Source organism: Apteryx mantelli, chromosome 7 (assembly GCF_036417845.1).
Source record: "Apteryx mantelli isolate bAptMan1 chromosome 7, bAptMan1.hap1, whole genome shotgun sequence".
Lineage (NCBI taxonomy): Eukaryota > Metazoa > Chordata > Aves > Apterygiformes > Apterygidae > Apteryx > Apteryx mantelli.
In genome coordinates this window covers 42776587-42795178 of record NC_089984.1, presented here as the reverse complement: position 1 = coordinate 42795178, position 18592 = coordinate 42776587, and the positions used below count along the sequence as shown (strand labels likewise).

Sequence of the window (18592 nt, the reverse complement as noted above, 5' to 3'; positions counted from 1 at the left end):
GAACCGCTAGGTAGCACGAAAGCGGGAGCCAGCCGATCACTACGTTACGCATAAACCCCGATTGCACCATAGCATCGCCTGCCTCTTGGCCAAACATCCAGGCGGACGAGGGAAGGAAAGGGCGGCATTACGTTACAGGCGGCTGGGAAGCTGTGACAGGCCGCGGGTGCTGCGGAGAGCGAGGGCAAACCCGCGCGTGCCTGCAAGCGCTGGGGAGCGGCGGGGAGGGCGCTTCCCTCGCACAAGCCCCCCGACCACCCCGCCGCTCTCCCCCTCGCGTGCAGGGGAGCGCGGGCCTGCCACGGAGCGCACAGTCCTCAGAAAAGCACCAGGGAGACGGACCGGCAAGCGTTAGTTTGAGAGAGACTGGCTAAAAGAGACTGCGGTTAGCTCTTAGCGCTATGGGTCGACACGTGTTAAAGGGAGCACGTCTCCTTAATGCAAACATAGCATCAGCGGATACATTTAGCTTACTTTCGGTATTCGTTCAAGTAAACTATTTCTCTACTGCTAGGAACGAAAACTCCGCATATTTTAAGTCTAAGCCACGCTTAACTTTTAAAGTACCCCACTTAAGGCAGTGACCGATGTCACAGAACGCGCCTGGAAGCCGGGAAGGTCCCAGGGGCGGCAGAAGCGGGAGCGACGCCTCCGTTTGCAGCCGCCCCCCCCGCCCGGCGCGGGGCCGCCGCTCGCTCACGGGACGGGGAGGCCGCGCAGCCCCCCCACCCCCCGGCGGCGCGTCCTCCCCGCGGAGCCGCCCGCTCGCTGCCGCCACCCCACCGGGGGCGGCCCGGACGCCTCCTACCTCCCGCGGAGCCCGGCGCGGAGCCCGGCGCCTCCTGTCAGAGCGCGGCGCCGACTGAAGCTTCCCGCGCGCGCCACCGCCCGCCGCCGCCGCCGCCGCCCCAACCCTCGCACCTACCGGCGCCTCCTCACCCCGCCGCTCGTATCCCTGCGCCGCGCCGACCCGCAGGACAGGGACCTCGCCGACCAGCTCGAAACCGCCCCCGCTGCCTGCCCGCCCTCACCTGCGGGCGGCGGCCATGGCCGGCGGCACGCGGGGAGCTCGGCCGCCTGAGGCAGGCGGCCCTCAGCGGCCGGACTCTTTTACCCTCCAACTACGCTAGCCGCGCGGAAGGATAAAAGCACCCCGAAACTCTGAACACAGATTTCGAAAAGACGCGCGACAGGCCGCGATTGGTAGGAGGGCCATGACGTCAAAGCGCGGCGGAGCCAATCGGGAGCGCGGCGCCGGTTTGATTTCAAACGGACGCGCGCGGTCGGCGGTTGGGGCTGCTCCGGCTCCGCGGCCTCCTCCCTCACGGCGGGCGCCCCCCACCACCCACCCCCGGTAAAGTTTAAATGGCGCCTTCGCTTCCCCTCCCAACGGCTGCGGGGCTGAGGCTCTGCCCGGAGAGCGTTCCTCAGCGCCCCTCGGAGGGAGAGGCTGGGCACGGCTCTCCCGAGGCCCGGGCTTGCGCCTCCTTCACTACTAGGCTTCCCTGAGCCTCAGGAAAGCTCGTCAGGTCAGTAAAATAGGGCCAGAAGCGGATTATATCGCTTCAGTGTAACCCAGGCAGCTACTCTTTAAATTAATTTAGGCACTTATATCTGCTTGCTACACCAATCTTTTAGCAATTAAGATTAAAAGATTAAAAAATAAGATTAAAAATATCTTTTAGTCATAAAAAGGGGTTTTAAAGAGGGGAAAATTAGGGAGCAAGGAGGGGAGGGAGAAAACAGCAAAAACATAACATTAACATAATCATAGTATGCTAAACCTGCTGTAATCAGCTAAATGGTTATCTTCAGTTTTGTAACAGAACTGATTCCTATTCTCCACCGCCTGCCTGGAATTCATTGCTGGGAGCTGAATCTGAGAATCTGTAAACTCAGAACAGGCAGAACCTGTAGTTCTCCGTATTTAAAGGTGTGTGCGGAGGGGGAGGCTTACGTTTTTGATGTCACTGCTCCTCTGTATGCTGCTAATCCTAAAGCGTTCCTATACTAGCTCCCTCTTGTGAAAATGCCAGATTCTAAGAGTTTCATTTACCTTATTTTTGCACTGTGTCCTAACTTCTGGACTACCATATTCTTTATAAAATAAAGCCTGTCCAGCCTTCTCTGACATTTGCCAATAACACAGGAAACACAAACTAAACGTTTTCTCCCTAGATAAGCAGGCTCTGCAATACAAGCAAGTCTATGTACAGCTTGAGTGAACACACAGAAGCCACAGATCATGACTTGATAGGCATGAGTTAGTATGTCTTCTAACAGAGATCCATATGAGAGGAAAAATCTTGGAAAATAAGTGGAGTTTCACAGCAATTGTTTATGCCTACCATACTACTAAAATGAGACCAAAACTTTTGGATAATGGTTTAGTTTGATTATTGAAAGCATACATTTTAGTACTTAATGTTTTCTAGAGAAATATGTATTTAAATATGTATCAGTATCTCTAATATATACAAGCATCGGGTTTTTTTACTTAGTTTCTAAGAGTCAGGTGAACACCATGGCATGATGCATGGACTAACCTGTGCCTTTAGTAAGTGTCAATGCTCCTATGGCAGTTTAATTATTAACAGTATACTTTAAATACATAAGGTTGTAAAGGTTTCTTACGTAATTTAAGTGAAATTCAGGATCTCTCTGCAGCAAGTTGTAAAGTCTTTTAGCATATGTTTATATAAATTTAAGAGTAAATCTCCAGTCAGTGAGATCAATCTCCTGGTATTAAAAATGAGAGAAGGCCCTATTTTGAAAATAGCCAAGGAGAGGAAGTTATTTCTAAGCCCTTTGGATATGGACTCAGATCAGAAAAGTTCTTCCAGATTGGAAGGCTGCTTAACTTTAGCCCTTTCCAGCACACACAAGATATATTAAAAAGAAAAAAAAGCAACTTTTTAAAAAGATATTTGTGCAGAAAAATGCACAGACTAAGACTGTGCTAAGGCTATATATTTTTAAACATTATATTCAGTTCTTTCTGTAGTTTGAACATACATATCAGCGGTCTGGGGCTACAAAATATGGGCCCCAAATATTTCATTTTATTCTCCGGAGTCTGCTGTATGTGATGCATGAGACTAAGTTTTAAAAGCAAGCTACCTGTTTGCTGTCTGCTTGCAGATTCTTCCTGATGCCTAAAGGAGTCATGAAAAATCCTTGACTTCTATAGAAGAGATTGGGGGTGCTGCTGTTTTCACCTGCATCAAGCCGTTTTAGGAAAGAGTGCTTAAGTAAGTAGAGAACAGAGAGATTTGCCAGGCTGTTCACGAAGGCTCTGCTGACTGAAGAGCCCTCCCCTCCCTGGCAGGCCAGTGTCGAGGGAAACAAGGAGCAAGACTGTTCTGTTGGCATCGGTTTGCTCAGCTGTCTGCAGCCTCTTTTTCAGGCAGTGGTTCCACAGAAACCTAAGCCAAACTAACCTCTGGCTGTTGCCAGAAGGATAATTGATGATCGTGGCAGGGCGGGGTGGGGAGTCAGAGGGAAAATAGGTTTTTGAATGTCTGACACTTCTTTTAAGTAGGTATGCAGTAGTGAGATATGGAATCTGGTGACCTTAACTCCAAGTTAACAAAGTTATGTGTGTACGTGTTGTGGGGAAATAGATACAAAGGGAGAAAGGCCCTCTACAAGGTCATCCAATATTTTATGCTTCAGGGGATAAAATTTTAATATTCAGATCTTCCACAAAGCAGAACTTCTTTTGATATTATTACTTTTTTATTTAATCATCAAGTTTGTCTCATCTGTTTTTTTTTATGTTGTATGGTGACTTTAGAGAACTCTAGATGTGATGGTTAGATATAAGCAGCTTTTTAAATGTCGCCTTTTCTTTTGAATTAAATTACTCTGAAATCCATTTTATAAGCTTTGGTATGGTTTTAACTTAGTTCAGAGTATTAAGTCATTAACTTATCATACTTTAAATTTGCTGCAATAGCTTTGTGCTACTGGACAATTAAGTATAAAACATTCAGAAGAATCAGAATTATAACGAGGGAAATCATTATCAAAAACCAGATATTGAGGCCCAGTCCTTCTTGGGTGTCTTTACAAGCATAGTTATTTCTGAACTATGTTCACTAAAGTGAACAGTTTATACCAGGAAAACTCTTTGAAAGCAAAAGTCATTCCAGTCTCTGCTAGTCCATCTAATCAAACTGAGCTGGACAGCAGAAGTGCAGTTTGGCTACTCTCACTGAATAGGCACTCAGCTAGTCTGTTACATTAACAAGGGCTTTGGTGATTCTGTAGGAAAAAAAAAATAGTATTTTGCTGTATGCCAATAATCTTATGTTCGGGCATGATCATATAGTGGTGGATTAGTGCACTTACCACACAAAATCCTATTACATCCCTTGTGATAAATGTCTGCAAACACAGTAATACCTGCAAGAAAATGCAAATTATAAAGATTTTGAGTGTGGCTTTAAATCTGTCTTCAAGAGCAACAGTAGTCTCTTAAATAATGGATATACAAATATTTGCAAAAATAGATCTATAGGAGGGGAAGAACTGACATTTTCTTCATGATTTAAATTTTCTGTTAGAGTACTTTGTATCTGAACATTTAATTTACTAAGAATACAAGCCAGTAAATATATTTGTGTACAATATGAAGTAAAACTGTCAACTTTCAGAAGTGTGTTGAAAAATAGTTTTATATTTTAAATGAGTCCTTGAATGTCCTTGCCAGTTATTTAGACTTTTTATTTTTAACTCAGCTTAGTCAATCAAAAGGTAATTGAGAATAGATACTTCACTGATATCCACCAATGTGAATCTATGAGCTTTTTCAGGGCTTATTAATGGAAAACTGTGACACAGTAAGGCCTTTAATCATGGAAGCGTACTGGGGCTGAAGACTTGTGCCAAGAGTACACCTAAAAAAAATTTAAAAATTTAAAAAAAAGAGAGGAATTAATATCTTAACTCCTCATTTGAAGATCTTTGAGAGATCATTTGTTCTAGTTTCTAAGCAGGTGGTTTGCAAGTACTTGACTAATTAAAGCTTATTTCCCACAGATTTGTATTGTTATTTAACTAAAAGTCTAAAGCACAAGCACAGTTAAAGCTTTTCCTGGATTAGGACTTTTATAATGTACACAGACCTTAAAGTAAATAAGGCATGAAGTCAGACAGCAGCTTTAATATTAATGAAGGAGCATTGCCACTGACCAGGCCCCATTTTAGAAAACTGAATTGCCTTTGAAAATGCTAGCTGTCTGTCAATGTATTTGTAATTTGGCCAATGGATCCAGATGATAGCAGGGAAAATGAACAGAGACACAAACAGCACCATCACGGTAAGTTTGCTTCTAGAATAATCAAAACTAGAAATGTTCAGACAGAATTACACTTGTTAAGTGATGATTAAGCTACCAACTTGTAACAAAAAAGTGCTCATGTAGATGCAGTTAGCATAAATACAGTTGTACTATCATTACGTATCAGTTCTCAATTTGATTTTGTTTACGAACTTTTCTTAGGTACTCTGAAAAATACATGCTTTGGGCTATTGACCCTGTGTCAAGCAAAGTTTAGTAATTAAATAATTCATTTTATGATAAATCTCTGAAAATTTGTTTTGCAATCAACTCCCTTTCTTATAATGGTGCCCTATTACACCAACACATTACCGCACCTAAGATTGTTGAATGCTTGTATTCATAGCACAGAACCTGATTTTGACAATTTATTCCCATGTAGCAGGAATCTGCACAGGTTTGAACAAATTGGATATGTTTTACAAAATGGTTCATAGTAAATTCAAATTCAATAAATGCTTTGAAATAATCCTTGTCTCTTTCTTTTAAATGATAAAAGTACAGATTGTAACAAACTATCTAGGGAAAAAAACTGAAAGATCAAGCTTCTTCATATGATGTAAAGAACTAACAATTATTTTAAAGCAAAACTTCTGGCTTTCACTAAATCAAAGTTCATCTTGAAAACTAACTTTCTAATGGGCTGCTTTCACCTAAAGCCTTCTAAGTCACAAGAGATGATTGGGAAGCAAACTACACAATGTCATGATGAAATCTATCGATTTTGTTAAAATGTAAATGAATGGTTTGGAGTCTCTTATCAGGGATTGGGAACTTATTATTTCTATGGCTGTATAAGAGACTTGCATATTAAAAAGTTGCAGAACTGATCAGGTAATGCATATGAGCATACTGATCAGATAATAGCATGAGTGTACTGCTCACAAAAAATATATCACTGACAACTCTAGATACAAAAGCAGTGAAAATCCTCCAGTTTAGGAGCAAAATTCTTACGCCAGGAAATTTTGCCATTATAACAGATCAGTTTTTAATCTTATAGGTGACCAGAAGAGGCATTTTGCACAGCCCATTCAGTTCTTCATATCTGCTGTTTGTGTAAGAGTTAACGATTTGTACACTTGTTTATTGTGAATGGAATAAGAGTCCACTGAGCTCTGTTTACACAGACTGCTGACTGTTCTGCAAAAACCCACCGTTCTAACTAACAAAGGAGGAGAGCAATTCCATGTTGCTATTCCCTTAGAAATAGCTTGTATTTGATCCATAGGCCACCACACAGTTACCATAAAAAGAAAAGTTAACTAGAAAATATTTGCATATAATTTTGAAGAGGAATAATTTAAAATAATAATATATATAGGATAGATAGGGACTGAGATAGTACTGGTGCTTCCAAGAAGGCAGGAACTTCTTTTGCACAGACCATCAGCAGGCCAGACAGTCATAAGCTGCTCACTGACTATTATGCTGAAATGTAGAAGACCTGGACCACACAGTCTATTCTACTCCACCGTTTCCTAACAAAAAGACCAATGCAGCCAAAAGCACAAATTGAGCTTCATAATCTGATACCACTGCAATTATGCCAAATAATTATTTTTCAAGCTCTTCAAGAACGACCCAGTATTGTTTTTCTTTGTATCTGTCTATCCAGCATGAAGTAGCTATATAGATCTTCATTTGTTCAGCTTCTGTTTGATGTTTATAAATACTCTGTGATATTCATGAAAACAATGGAATAATAGTTCAGTGGAAATAGCTGAAAGAAAAACTGACAATTTGTGAAAAGCACTTTGGAAAACTCTTCACCTGATAATCCGATTGTTAATTCTTATACTCTGTGCAAAGTAGCACAGCAAATGTATAAAAATCTGTAGATGAAAGCTGTTATTAAAATAATACCTAAATTACAATATAATCCTTTAATACATAATGTGAAAAAAAATGCACAGTGAAGTTAATTTGCTTGGAGAATTCTCAGATGCATTGAACAACTTCCATTATTAGGAAAGCTTAGCTTAGATTTGACATACATGCCCTATGCAGAAAAAAAAAAACCTTTAATCTTGCTCATTCTACATTATTTAAATAGCCTATTAAAATAAATATTTGGGGGCAATCTACAATTAAGATTTGTTCTTTCTAAAAGTCCAATTTCTAAAAATGCAACTGTCTTCAGCACCACAAGTTGTAAAACACAAAACCATCATAAAGAAACACTAATGGTATTCAAATATTTATTTGTAATGTTCAGAAGTACAAAAAACACATGTGCAGATTCTCATCAGATGAGACAAGAAAAGTTAATAGCTCAAGAAACACATAATGACGAAATTAGGTCTTAAATTTAATTAAATAAAATCTACATACATAAACAGGACTGCAAAAGTTACAGTTTTCATGTTTTCTGTATGGTTGTATTATTTCTGTATGCCAGTAGAGTCCTAGGATATTTGTTTCTCAACTGATTTCTCTAGATCTTTCATTAAAATGGGACTTTTTAAGAAAGCAGAGGGTATCTGTTGTGAGAAAAACATTTCCACTATTTATTTGAATCTTAATTATGCTGTCCCCTTCCCACTGAAATCCCTTCTTACTGGATGTTAGAATCAAATATGAAAAGAAAACTTCATTATCAATGCAGTATTTAAACAGCAGCATGTTAGCTACTTTAAAGAGATGAGGACCAAGTGATCCCAAGTCTTTTCTGCAGCTTTAGATTTGCTGTTAATAAAAACACTAACTGTGACCAGCTGTGTGGTTAGCAAAGATACTTTTTAATTGTTCATCTTTAATACAGAAATAGAACAAATAGAAGCACACTGAGATGAACACATTGAAAAAAATCATTCTTTTTGTCTCATAGCTTGTAATCCCTGTCACCTAACTTGAAAAATCGAAAGTGGTCCTATGATATTTCCAGACAGAAACTCATCACACTAGAAATTGTGCAGATCTGTAGTAATCAATAATTTTGGTTATTAATCAATTATTATCATTAACCAATGATTGATTAGGCAATAATAACTGATCAATATTTTTGAGAGTTTTCTATGTTATGAAACCACACAAAGGTATCTGTCTATTCCCATACAAAGCTAACTTTGGGCTCACAAGCTGTGCATCTCGCTACGTGCTTAAAGTATATATGATGCAATCACACAAATAATTTTATGGTTAATTTCTTAAAGGCTCTTGTGTATTTCAATGCAGTATGTCCCTGTATTTAAAAATCATCGGGCAAATTCTTGATCGGTAAATATATCTTTTCAAGAAAGCAGAGACATCTCTTTGAGATAATGATTGCAACTTTTTGAGAGCAGCACTTTAGTACAGTTATTCTTGGCAAACGTTGCTACAATTATTTCTGAATTGTTCAATTTCTTTTACAAAGAAGCATGATTACAAAGAAAAATGCTTTAATAGGTTAACATACAGTGCACAGGAGGGACATGCACAAAGTTCTTCCAACTTAAGTTTGGAAAAAATAATCAGAAAATTATCTACATTGTAAAACCAACCTCCCAAATGTTAGGCATCAGGAATACCAGATGAAACAGGGCTAAAGGGGTTAAACTCAATATTGCTTCATTAAATTGTATTTCACAAAGAATACTGATTTTCTTCCTAATCTCAATGATACTGGCTTGCCATTAGGATAGTAATCTTTCAGCATAGCTGTTTCTGGTTTACATAGGTACCCTGACACCTGTTAAAAGAGTAGGCCATCCTGATTATTCCTGGTACGTGAGGTCCAATACAAAGTCTGTTGAAATTAATGAAGAAATTGCTATTACTTAGAGTGGGCTTTTGATTAGTGAATAGTGACATAGTTAAAATTTAAGCTACTAATTTTTCTTGGTATAATACCATAGTGTATCACAATACTATTAAACTTACAGACAAAAGAACAGAGGTTTTGAGTCCTGTGAGTGGGGTTTCTCTATCCTCTCACCTCTTCCTGTTTGTAAAATCCAGCTCATGCAGAAAGCGAAACCCAATCCTGGGCTAATTCATCCCACGGAGTAACCTGCAAAGCAAAGCGGTGCAGGGTTGCCCCGCTCCTCCCCGCCTCTCTCCGAGGGAGCACAGCCCCACCCCAACCCCTTCTCCCGCTTCTGCCCCACTCCGCTCTCGAGCCCTGCTGGAAGGAAGGAATGGAGGAAGGGCATGATCAAAGACAAAGCGTCTTTGTGCTAGGTGCTGTACAAATACACTGCAGGAGTAACAGTTGTTGAGGCACCGTAGGGTCAGAATTTCAATTATTAAATTTATACTTGTAAGGGAAGACTGCAATGAGACTGCTCATGTCATAAAGGTCTGTCATCTTACTTATTAATACAGTTTCGGTATGCTTAGCCTTCAAATTGCTATCATGAGTTTATATGCACTCGCACAATACTTCAGTTACGACATGAATCAGAATATTATTTCTGAAATAGCTGCAGATTATAAGTATTGAAAAATTATTTATCTAGCTAATGGATTTCAACTCCTTTAGAATATTTAATTTAAATGAACACACAGTACAGGAATGAAATTAAAAGATTTAAAGAAAATAATACAGTTTGAGAATAAAACAAAGCTTTGTTCTTGCATCAGAATGTATTAGATCTTGCAATTTGCATATACAAATAATTCAGCAACATTCACTGGCATTAAAAACACAGCGAGATCAAATTATAAATGTAATAAAAGAAAATAATAATAGCTGAAACTGTATAATACATCCATATATTATAAAGATTTGACAAATTAAATACAATTTGGTTATACAGAAAAGTTTCAATAACTTTACATTGGAAAGGATGTTAGGGAAATGAAAACATTCAAAATATTGAACACAGGTGGTCAGGCTCATTTTAAAAGTTTAAAAAACTTATACATAAAAATACTCTAAAAAACACTGGTAATTACAGTATGCATTCTTCATTAAGGCCCAATTCAGCAAAGCACTTAAGGGACTGCTTCAGGAACAAAGAACCTACGGTACTTAAATACTTTGTGGCATAGAGATGTCGTAAAGCAAATGCTTAAATGCTTAGGTGAACTGGAACCTATCTTAACACACGAAAACAGACAGTCAAGTCACATAGTGACCAAAACCACATACAGATCAGAATGTACAATTTCTAATCACTATTTGGCATTTTAAAGTAATTCCATGCAACATAGGAAAATTTAAAAGAAAATTCATATAACTTTATCTAGATATAGCTCCTCAGGTATTAGGCTGCTGCAGTTAAGTACAACGGCCCATTGACTAAACACAAGAAGTGGAAAACAAGCATTTAAATTATTAAAAAAGTCATTACATAGCTATATTTATGAATTCTGAAATAAATTCTAGGTATTTCACTTTCCTCTTAGATATTTTAATATGGTTAGCAACTAAAACCAGAGTACCCATTTAGTATTTGTTCTTTCTGCTTCTCTCTCTTCTACGCGTTGTTTGATTGCACATTGCTGCCTCTGCCCTTCTGAGGGTCCCTTGCGGTAAAACCGGGGGGCACATGGAGCCCTGCTGCAGTTCATGCAGCTGTGGGGTTACGGATCTCCGCTGACCGCACACTGCATTGCCACTGAGCTGCAGAGGTTTGCTTGATGAGGCAACTCCTAATAAAAGCTTTTTTTTTTAATCCCTAAAACACGGACCCAAAAGGCTGTCCAGTAGACGTAAATTATTTTTTAAATGTAGGCCAAATGTTTGGAAAAATCCTAACTTTGGGATCTACTGGGACTATAAAATATACTTCCCTGAAAAACGTTGGAAATTTCTTTACATTATTTTCTGTCGTCATCTAACACCTCTAATTCTCCCTGTTCTACAAATGATCATACTGAAAACCCCACCATATTGCTTTTCATATTTATTTGTTGGCTTTTTAAAATTTTATAAAATTTTAGCATGCAGTAGTAATGTAAGCTTACTTAGCATTCTCTTCTCTAGTCAATGTTTTCTGCATTGTGAGTGTAGCTTCTAACAGCAACTCGTAACAAATGTTTAGTCTTTAAACAATCTCTCTTCTTTAAGTGCATAATTTACTGTACAAATAAATAGAGAAGTGCATCCCGGGGAAGACAAGAAGCAGTAAGTGGCAGTGTTCAGAACAGTGTGCTTAGAAATTTCTGAACTGCACCTTTTCCATTCAGTCTGAAATGGAAGGAAAAGTATGAACGCCTTCCTCTTCCTTTGCGTTGTTACAAGGTATAATGCAATTTAGTATGAGATAGTGAAAATGGTCATGGGATAAAATAGTGCAAGAACAACAGTGAAGTGATCGGTGTAGGTTGCTTATTTTAAATAAGGCTTTTATGTTTGCATTGAAAAAACCCAACCAATTGGACAAGACAGAACTATTGCATATTAGTTATGTAATTAAAGTACATAGTCTCACACTTTGTGCTCATTAATTCATATAAGCATTTTAAAGAGCGGAAAAGATATATTTTTTTAAATTACTCAACATTCAGATGCCCTGTGATTTTTTGGATTTTCCAATCCCCAGAAAATCCTGTTCAGGACTATGATAAAGATTTTTAAAATTTATTCTACCAATTAGTTTATCAGTAGTACTTTCAGTAAAAATATATCTATATACATAGTCATATGCCCCTTTTAGATAAAGGAAGCACTCCTTTCTTGACAGTTATATGGGGAGATTATTTTAAGAATATACATTTTAAAAGAGCTTTTTGCTACAATGTTTACTGCTAGCATTATACAGTTAGTAAAGTATTTTTCAAAATTTCAGCAAATACCGCTAATTATTCTGTTGATTCTAATCAAAAAATGATACTCTATCTTCACCTTATTCTCTTTCTCTTTTTCTCAAAGAATGGGGAAACTATGCACATGTATATAGAAGCTTTATATCAATTTTTGATAACGGCTATAAAGCCTCTTGAAGTAGACAAGTTCAGGTGCAGCAAAATATACTCTTCTGATATGCAAAATATTCTCAAAATAGTGGTAAACTCACATTATTGTACCTCTAAATTGATTTAAGCTGGTGTAATATTTAGGAAAGAACAAAATAAATGGACTTTGAAAACTATATTAAATCAAACAATTCAAATCTGTATTTATACTGATTATATCTTATTGACAGTAAGACTCAAAATAGAACCACCATCAACCTGGATGTTCTTCAAAACAAATTTTAAAAGCAGTTATGTTTTTTAGTTGGACTGTACTTTATTACGCATGAAGAGCCATATTCTGATACCTCTGTCATTAACAGCACTTCACTCAGTGAACAGTCTCTTGACCTTCAGTGGGACTATTTGTGGAATAAATTACACACAAGCATGAGTAGGTTATCAGAACGTGCCCCCAAACAAAGACTGTTTTCATGTGCCATTGACTTCAATGGAAAAAGGTTTATGGCCAAAATACATTTAGCTAAAACATATATACCACAATTCATTTTTCTAGTATGAAATGTAGATCAGCTATGTAAAGTTTCAAGAATTGGGAAATAACATTATTGATAAATATTTCTAAGGGGAAAAATGCAAAGAAATAAACCCTCAAGAATTAATTTACTGTTATTTAGAATAAAGATTTCTCTAACATCTTAGAATGATATACTGTATCTGAACATTATAATTTGCTTTTAAAGATATATTTAAGAAAATTTTATACAGCAAATTCAACTTTTAGAGCAAACACAAGGTCATATTTACAGTAAGAGTCAACAATAAGAATGACATAAAATAAATTAACAGAATATACAACTATTTATACAGACAACTTAAAAAATAAGGCAGGGATTTTCATTTGAAATTAGCATAATCAGAAAATATGTCGATGAAATCTTGTACCACTCTGTAGCAGAATTCGTACTGTTCCTGAAAGACAATAAAAAGATATCAAAATGTGCTTTGGTTGCATAGTAGGATTACCTTGGAGAAAAATCCAAGTGGTAAATGCAACATGTTCTAACTTGGACCATTACAAACTTGTAACAACCACTGATCCAACTGAATCTCCAGTCAATTCACATTTCCTCATTTCTGATCACTGCACAAAAGATTTGTGTAGCAGCTGTCAAGCTTCCAAGTCTGCACGCTCCTCTCTCCACTGGCTGGTTGCTGGCCCTGTCCTTGCAGTAAGGCTTGCACCAAAGAGAGGAGAGCCGAGGACCTTGACATGGATTGCACACGCAGAGTTAAGGTTTTATCTGGCCCATGGCACATTTGACATGAAAGACCTCTCTCTGTCTCACAGGCAGTGAACTTTTTAATATGGGAATGATAACATCCCACTCTGGAAGAACCATTAACCTGCCAGCTGGTTATTCTTTTCAAAGTGGCGAGTTTCCCCTTCAGGAGTAGAAGTAGCTGAAGCCTAATCTCTATCTCCTCCCCATCCCTGGCTGATAGACTCACTGGGCTGCCCAGCCCCAACCTGTATTTTAATTTCTGAAATGGAGTTCCACTTGTAAACGCTGTCTGCGTGCATTATATTTATTCACTTCCTACACTAGCCCACTGGCTAATCCTCTGCATCCCAAAGGTGGGACTTCCACACATGCCTCGTATATGATTTGCTGGCCTACGAAACCCAAACAACATTGATAATAAATGAAACTGGCATCTGAATCCGCTCATGCTGGAAAGCAGAGTCTATCTGAAGCCTTTCCATAGGCTTTCTGCAGGCTCAGCTGGGAATATCTGTTGCAATTACACCTATAATTAGCATTATTAAATCACAGAGCCAGAACCCCAAAAGATACATATTTCATCCCTGTCTCACTGTGACTGCAGATAATCCCTTTTTTTCCCTGTCCATAGCATGAAAAAAATATCTCCCTGAAAAAAGTGTTTTGAGATAACTTTCTAAAGAAGTTTCTAACTGCTGAATGGAAGCTGCTATCAGACTAAAAATAAGAGCATTTTTACATGCTGTCCAAAAAGGTATGTCTCCAAGAAACTATGATGTTTACTGAATAAGGAAAAGTGTCTGCACCAAGCTTCACATATTATTTGTAGATGACTTTAAACAAGTCATTTTTCCCTTTCTGTGATGAACTGGAAGCCAATTTAAGCCTAGACATTTTTAACGTAAGAGAAAACAACTGATACATAGCTTAAAAGGCATTTACACTTCATAGGTTTGTCATCAGCAAAACTCAGAAAGATTTTTTTTTTTTAAACCATCACCCATTCCTAAAAACCACAGAATGTTTAGTCAAGTTGTATTTTTAGAAACTGTACTGCAAAGTAAAAATACAGATTTCTGCTAATACTGTATACATACAGAGTCGTCATACATAATTTATTTCAACCTGCAAAAAGCTGCTTTGTTCTCCTCCCACAAGAATATTTACAAACACACACCCTTTGACAAAGATTCTTACTGCTAAATATCATACCAGTGTTTGCACCATATGTGGTCTTTGCAGTCTTAAGCTCTTCACAGCTTGAAATACATCTAAGAGCCCTTCAGCCTTTACTCGTTCCAGAATATTGCTGAGTGCTATGAATGTACCTGTTCTTCCAGCGCCAGCACTGCAACAGAAACATATTTGCTTGACATATTGTAGGATAAAAAAAGGTAAAAAAGAGAAATAATAGTGATATAGAATACCTGAATACTACTATTGGCCAACTTTCTCCTCATTTTTTGCAATTATTTTAATCGCCCCAGCTTTGCTAGAGAGGAGCCAGAATTAATCAGAATTAATTCTGAGTCAAGTTGGAAACAGTAAAGGCCCATTACTCACAGCTTGTATACTCAAGTGAGAGATTCCAGAGCTGGCTGAGATAACACAAAGTATAAGCCAAAGTCTGAAAGACTCAGATGATGAACTGGCAAAGTTTCTTCTTTAAAGCTAAATTAATCTTCAACAACAACAACAACAAACTTCTGGTGCTCTCGCACTCTGCTTTTCGTTTTACTCTTAATGTGACAGGAGGCAAAATTTGGTTATAACACAGAGATGTGCTGTGTGATCAAACCCACACATTTCAAGACATGATTTATATTTATTCTTCATGGACGGATATGAAAGGATTTTATCATTATTATTCCAAAGTTATTGATGGAAAATGTCATATCCAACTATCATGATTTTAATGACCGTTGTGAATGAAACCATTTCTTCTCAAACAGATGTATTAATATATGGACAAACTAAAACAAGATTACATATGAGACTATACTAAATATAAGAAACTAAAGACAACTATTCGGCCTCTAACTTACTTGACTATGACAAGAAGTCTGATATATTTGTGTTTAGTATGTTTGACTCAATATATTTTGTCCTTACATCTGTTTGAGATCATGAATCTGCAGAAGCAAAATATATTTGAGTAACTGTTATCTCATTTATTATGCCTAATATCATAGCCAGAAAAAAGTTTGCTTTCTCTCTCCTAATCACACTTTTGTTGGTATGGACCAACAAAACGGTGGCTGTGCACTGGTAGGCAAATAGCTTTGATAGAGAATAGTTATTAAAAACAGGATGGAATTGGGAATTTGGTAATCAGTGGTAAGACAAAGTGAAAGGTTCACTGGATTGCTGAACATGGATAAACACAAAATAATTTATTAAATTTAAACTTTTAATGTGTTTTAATCATTCATAAGCAGACGAATCATAATAACAGGTCATTGCTTCTACCTCATTTCCATCAAATACAGAAAAACCTTCTAATGAGTGTGGCCTTATGAAAAGATTAAGTGCAAATGCATGTATCCTCAGCTGGATACATAAGAAGCCTGGGGAAAAATGAACAGGTAAGATGTATTGGATGCTTTATTCCCTTCAGACAGTTACTTTTATCAGATTAAAGACAAATGCAACATTTAAAAAGATTCAGATTTACTTGTAATTAGCTAATCTCTAGTAACCATCTCAAAACCCTGCGAGTGATGCATTTTGGAATAAGTTCACAGCTGCAAAAAGATGGGGAAATAAAGATATAAAGTACAGGTGTACTTGTAAACTGGTACACTTATATCATTACACATGGTGCTTATTCACCTGTGTGTAGAAGAGGCAGATATACGTTGCTTTCAACTCCATTTTTTATACTTTTATGTATTTAAGAATTTTTAGTATAGATGCATGGAAAACTAAACTGCATTTGAAATACAGAAGAGTACATGTTGTCTCATTGGAACACAGCACTCTTCTTACTCACTACTCTTTCTGCAATCCTTCTCCCTCCCCTTTTTTTTTAAAGAAAGACAACTTCTTTAAATGTGACTCTCAGCACTTCCTTTCCTGAGACTGAAAATTCAAAGCAAAGCACGGTCAGAAAGAGCAGAGACGAGTCAAAAGAGAAAAGCAGTCAGGATCTTCAAACATCCCAGCAGTCCTGTGTAGTTTATTCAGGAGTGCTGAAAGGCAGAGACCATGACAGGAGGAAAAGCTTAGGTACACAGAAAGCAGCTAGAGACACACGCTGGAAGAGAAGGGAGTTAGAATTCGGATTGCCGTTGCGTTCTGCTGGCAACCCAGTTAGCAAAACCTCCACACTACTTCAAGGTTTATCTTTCTTCTACAGAACAACTATCTTTGTGAGTGGTTCCTTAAACCATTCCTAAACAGTAGGAAAAAAATGAATAGAAGTTTTCAATGTTCATGTGACCTTGTGAAAAATCGGTCTTAGACTTGAAATGTGCTTACTTATTAATAAATTTATATTCATTTATTTTTGAAGACCCTGGCATGACTTCAAATAACTTTCAAAAACTGGCATGTACAGGCTGTACAACTAAGGATGGGAGAGAATTCTAAACGTTAACAGTCCTGGAACATATCTGTTGTGTGGTTTGGGTTTTTATTTTCTTGGTTAATCATTTTAAGAATCATTGGAGTAAAAAAAAAAAAAAAAAAAAAAAAAAAAACGCGGGGGTGGGGGGCAAGGAAAAGTCCACCCCAAAAGATACTGGGAATTTGACCTCTGTGTAGTGCCAAAAGGAAATAATGATCCTCCAAAAAACAGTTTAACTTGTGCAACATGCCCAAGAAGAAAAGATTTAAAGGGTCAGTCTGTACCATGAATTAAATAATCAGTTTTAAGGGCAATTAGAGACAAAACTGATTATTTTTTATGTTGTGGTTGAGCCTGCGAACTTCAATCACAAGACGCATCCTATTGCACTAGGTATTATACGAACAGAGACGTGGCCTTTGTAAACTTCTATGCTAGGTAAAAGCAGGTCGGAGTCAGTCAGCCTGTGTTTTAGAATGGTTCCAAGTAATCCATATCGGTAAAGAAGTTCACGCCAAAGGGTGATCTCCTGAGGTTAGCAACTGCTTGTTTAAACATGGAAACGTCTCTTCTGGGCACTCTGAAACCCCCGTGACATTGTTACCGGGAACTGTGATTCTTTCGATTATTTGTAGGGAGATGGCAGTAAACAGACTGTTGCTAAAGTCATGATCAGAAAAAAGGAACAAAAGGATTTCATTGATTTATACGAAATACAATATTTTAAAAGCAAGGTATGATTTTTCAATTAGGAAAAGGCATAATACTGGTTTCATTTTTTAAGTCAGCAGATGTAGTACAAAAAGGGAAAAAGATTAATTTAAATGACTAATAACCCATCCACCAAATCTTGAAAAATATCATTTGAAAAAACACAGGAAAAGCCCAATACGTATTTATATATTTTTAAAAGAACTAAAAGAGATGTTTCAATAAAAAAGGACAGTTTGGAAAAAAATGAAAACTTGCCAGATGACAAAGATATATTCCAGTCATAAATTATCAAGTCATTTGCAAGCTACCTTTTAACATTAATTTAAACATCATTTTATCTGCCCTCCCAACTCCTCCTTCTATCTGCTTTTAAGGTCACAGGTAGATTTTGCCTTCAGCTTAGATTAGGGACACATTTTATTCTCCTGATAATTTGCAGAAAAACAACAGCATTTTCATCCGGATAGAACACTTGAGCACTATATTGGTGGGATGTATTTAGACATCACTTCTATAATCCTATCGCATTATTCTCCTAATCACAGTGTTTAATAAGCTCAGGTGCAAGACTACAGTTCCCCAAGTAACGAAGGCACTTGTTTATTCTCTACCCATTAAGGTACCGATGCTTAACGAAGTAATTTAGCAAAAGTTGAGTCATAAATCCTTTACCTAATCCTAATTTATGTTTTTTTTATTGTTTGTTTGTTACTAAAAAGGAGGCCATCTATGCCCTCAAAAAAGAAAACCGCCACGACAGCAACCAGCCTGGAGAAAAGGGGCGACGCAGTAACTCAGCTGGCTGCAGGCAGGAAGGAGGGGAGCCTCACTCA

At 37.8% G+C, this 18592-nt stretch overlaps 1 protein-coding gene and 1 long non-coding RNA gene across 2 annotated transcripts in view; one reads left to right on the top strand and one right to left on the bottom strand.

Moving 5' to 3' along the window:
• The first annotated feature begins 1261 nt into the window (after positions 1 to 1261).
• Positions 1262 to 18588, top strand: LOC136992486 (uncharacterized). The gene is made up of 3 exons (XR_010884769.1): positions 1262 to 1529; positions 3142 to 3251; positions 18479 to 18588. It is a non-coding gene; the product is annotated as an uncharacterized lncRNA (long non-coding RNA).
• The window catches only part of PTPRE (protein tyrosine phosphatase receptor type E), an 88258-nt gene continuing 82706 nt past the window's right edge, over positions 13041 to 18592 (bottom strand). The window contains exons 19-20 of the mRNA XM_067300380.1: positions 14690 to 14825; positions 13041 to 13163 (exon numbers count right to left, since the gene is read on the bottom strand). Of these exons, the coding sequence (XP_067156481.1) occupies positions 13089 to 13163; positions 14690 to 14825 (211 nt within the window). The 3' untranslated portion in view covers positions 13041 to 13088. The remainder of the gene's footprint in view (positions 13164 to 14689; positions 14826 to 18592) is intronic.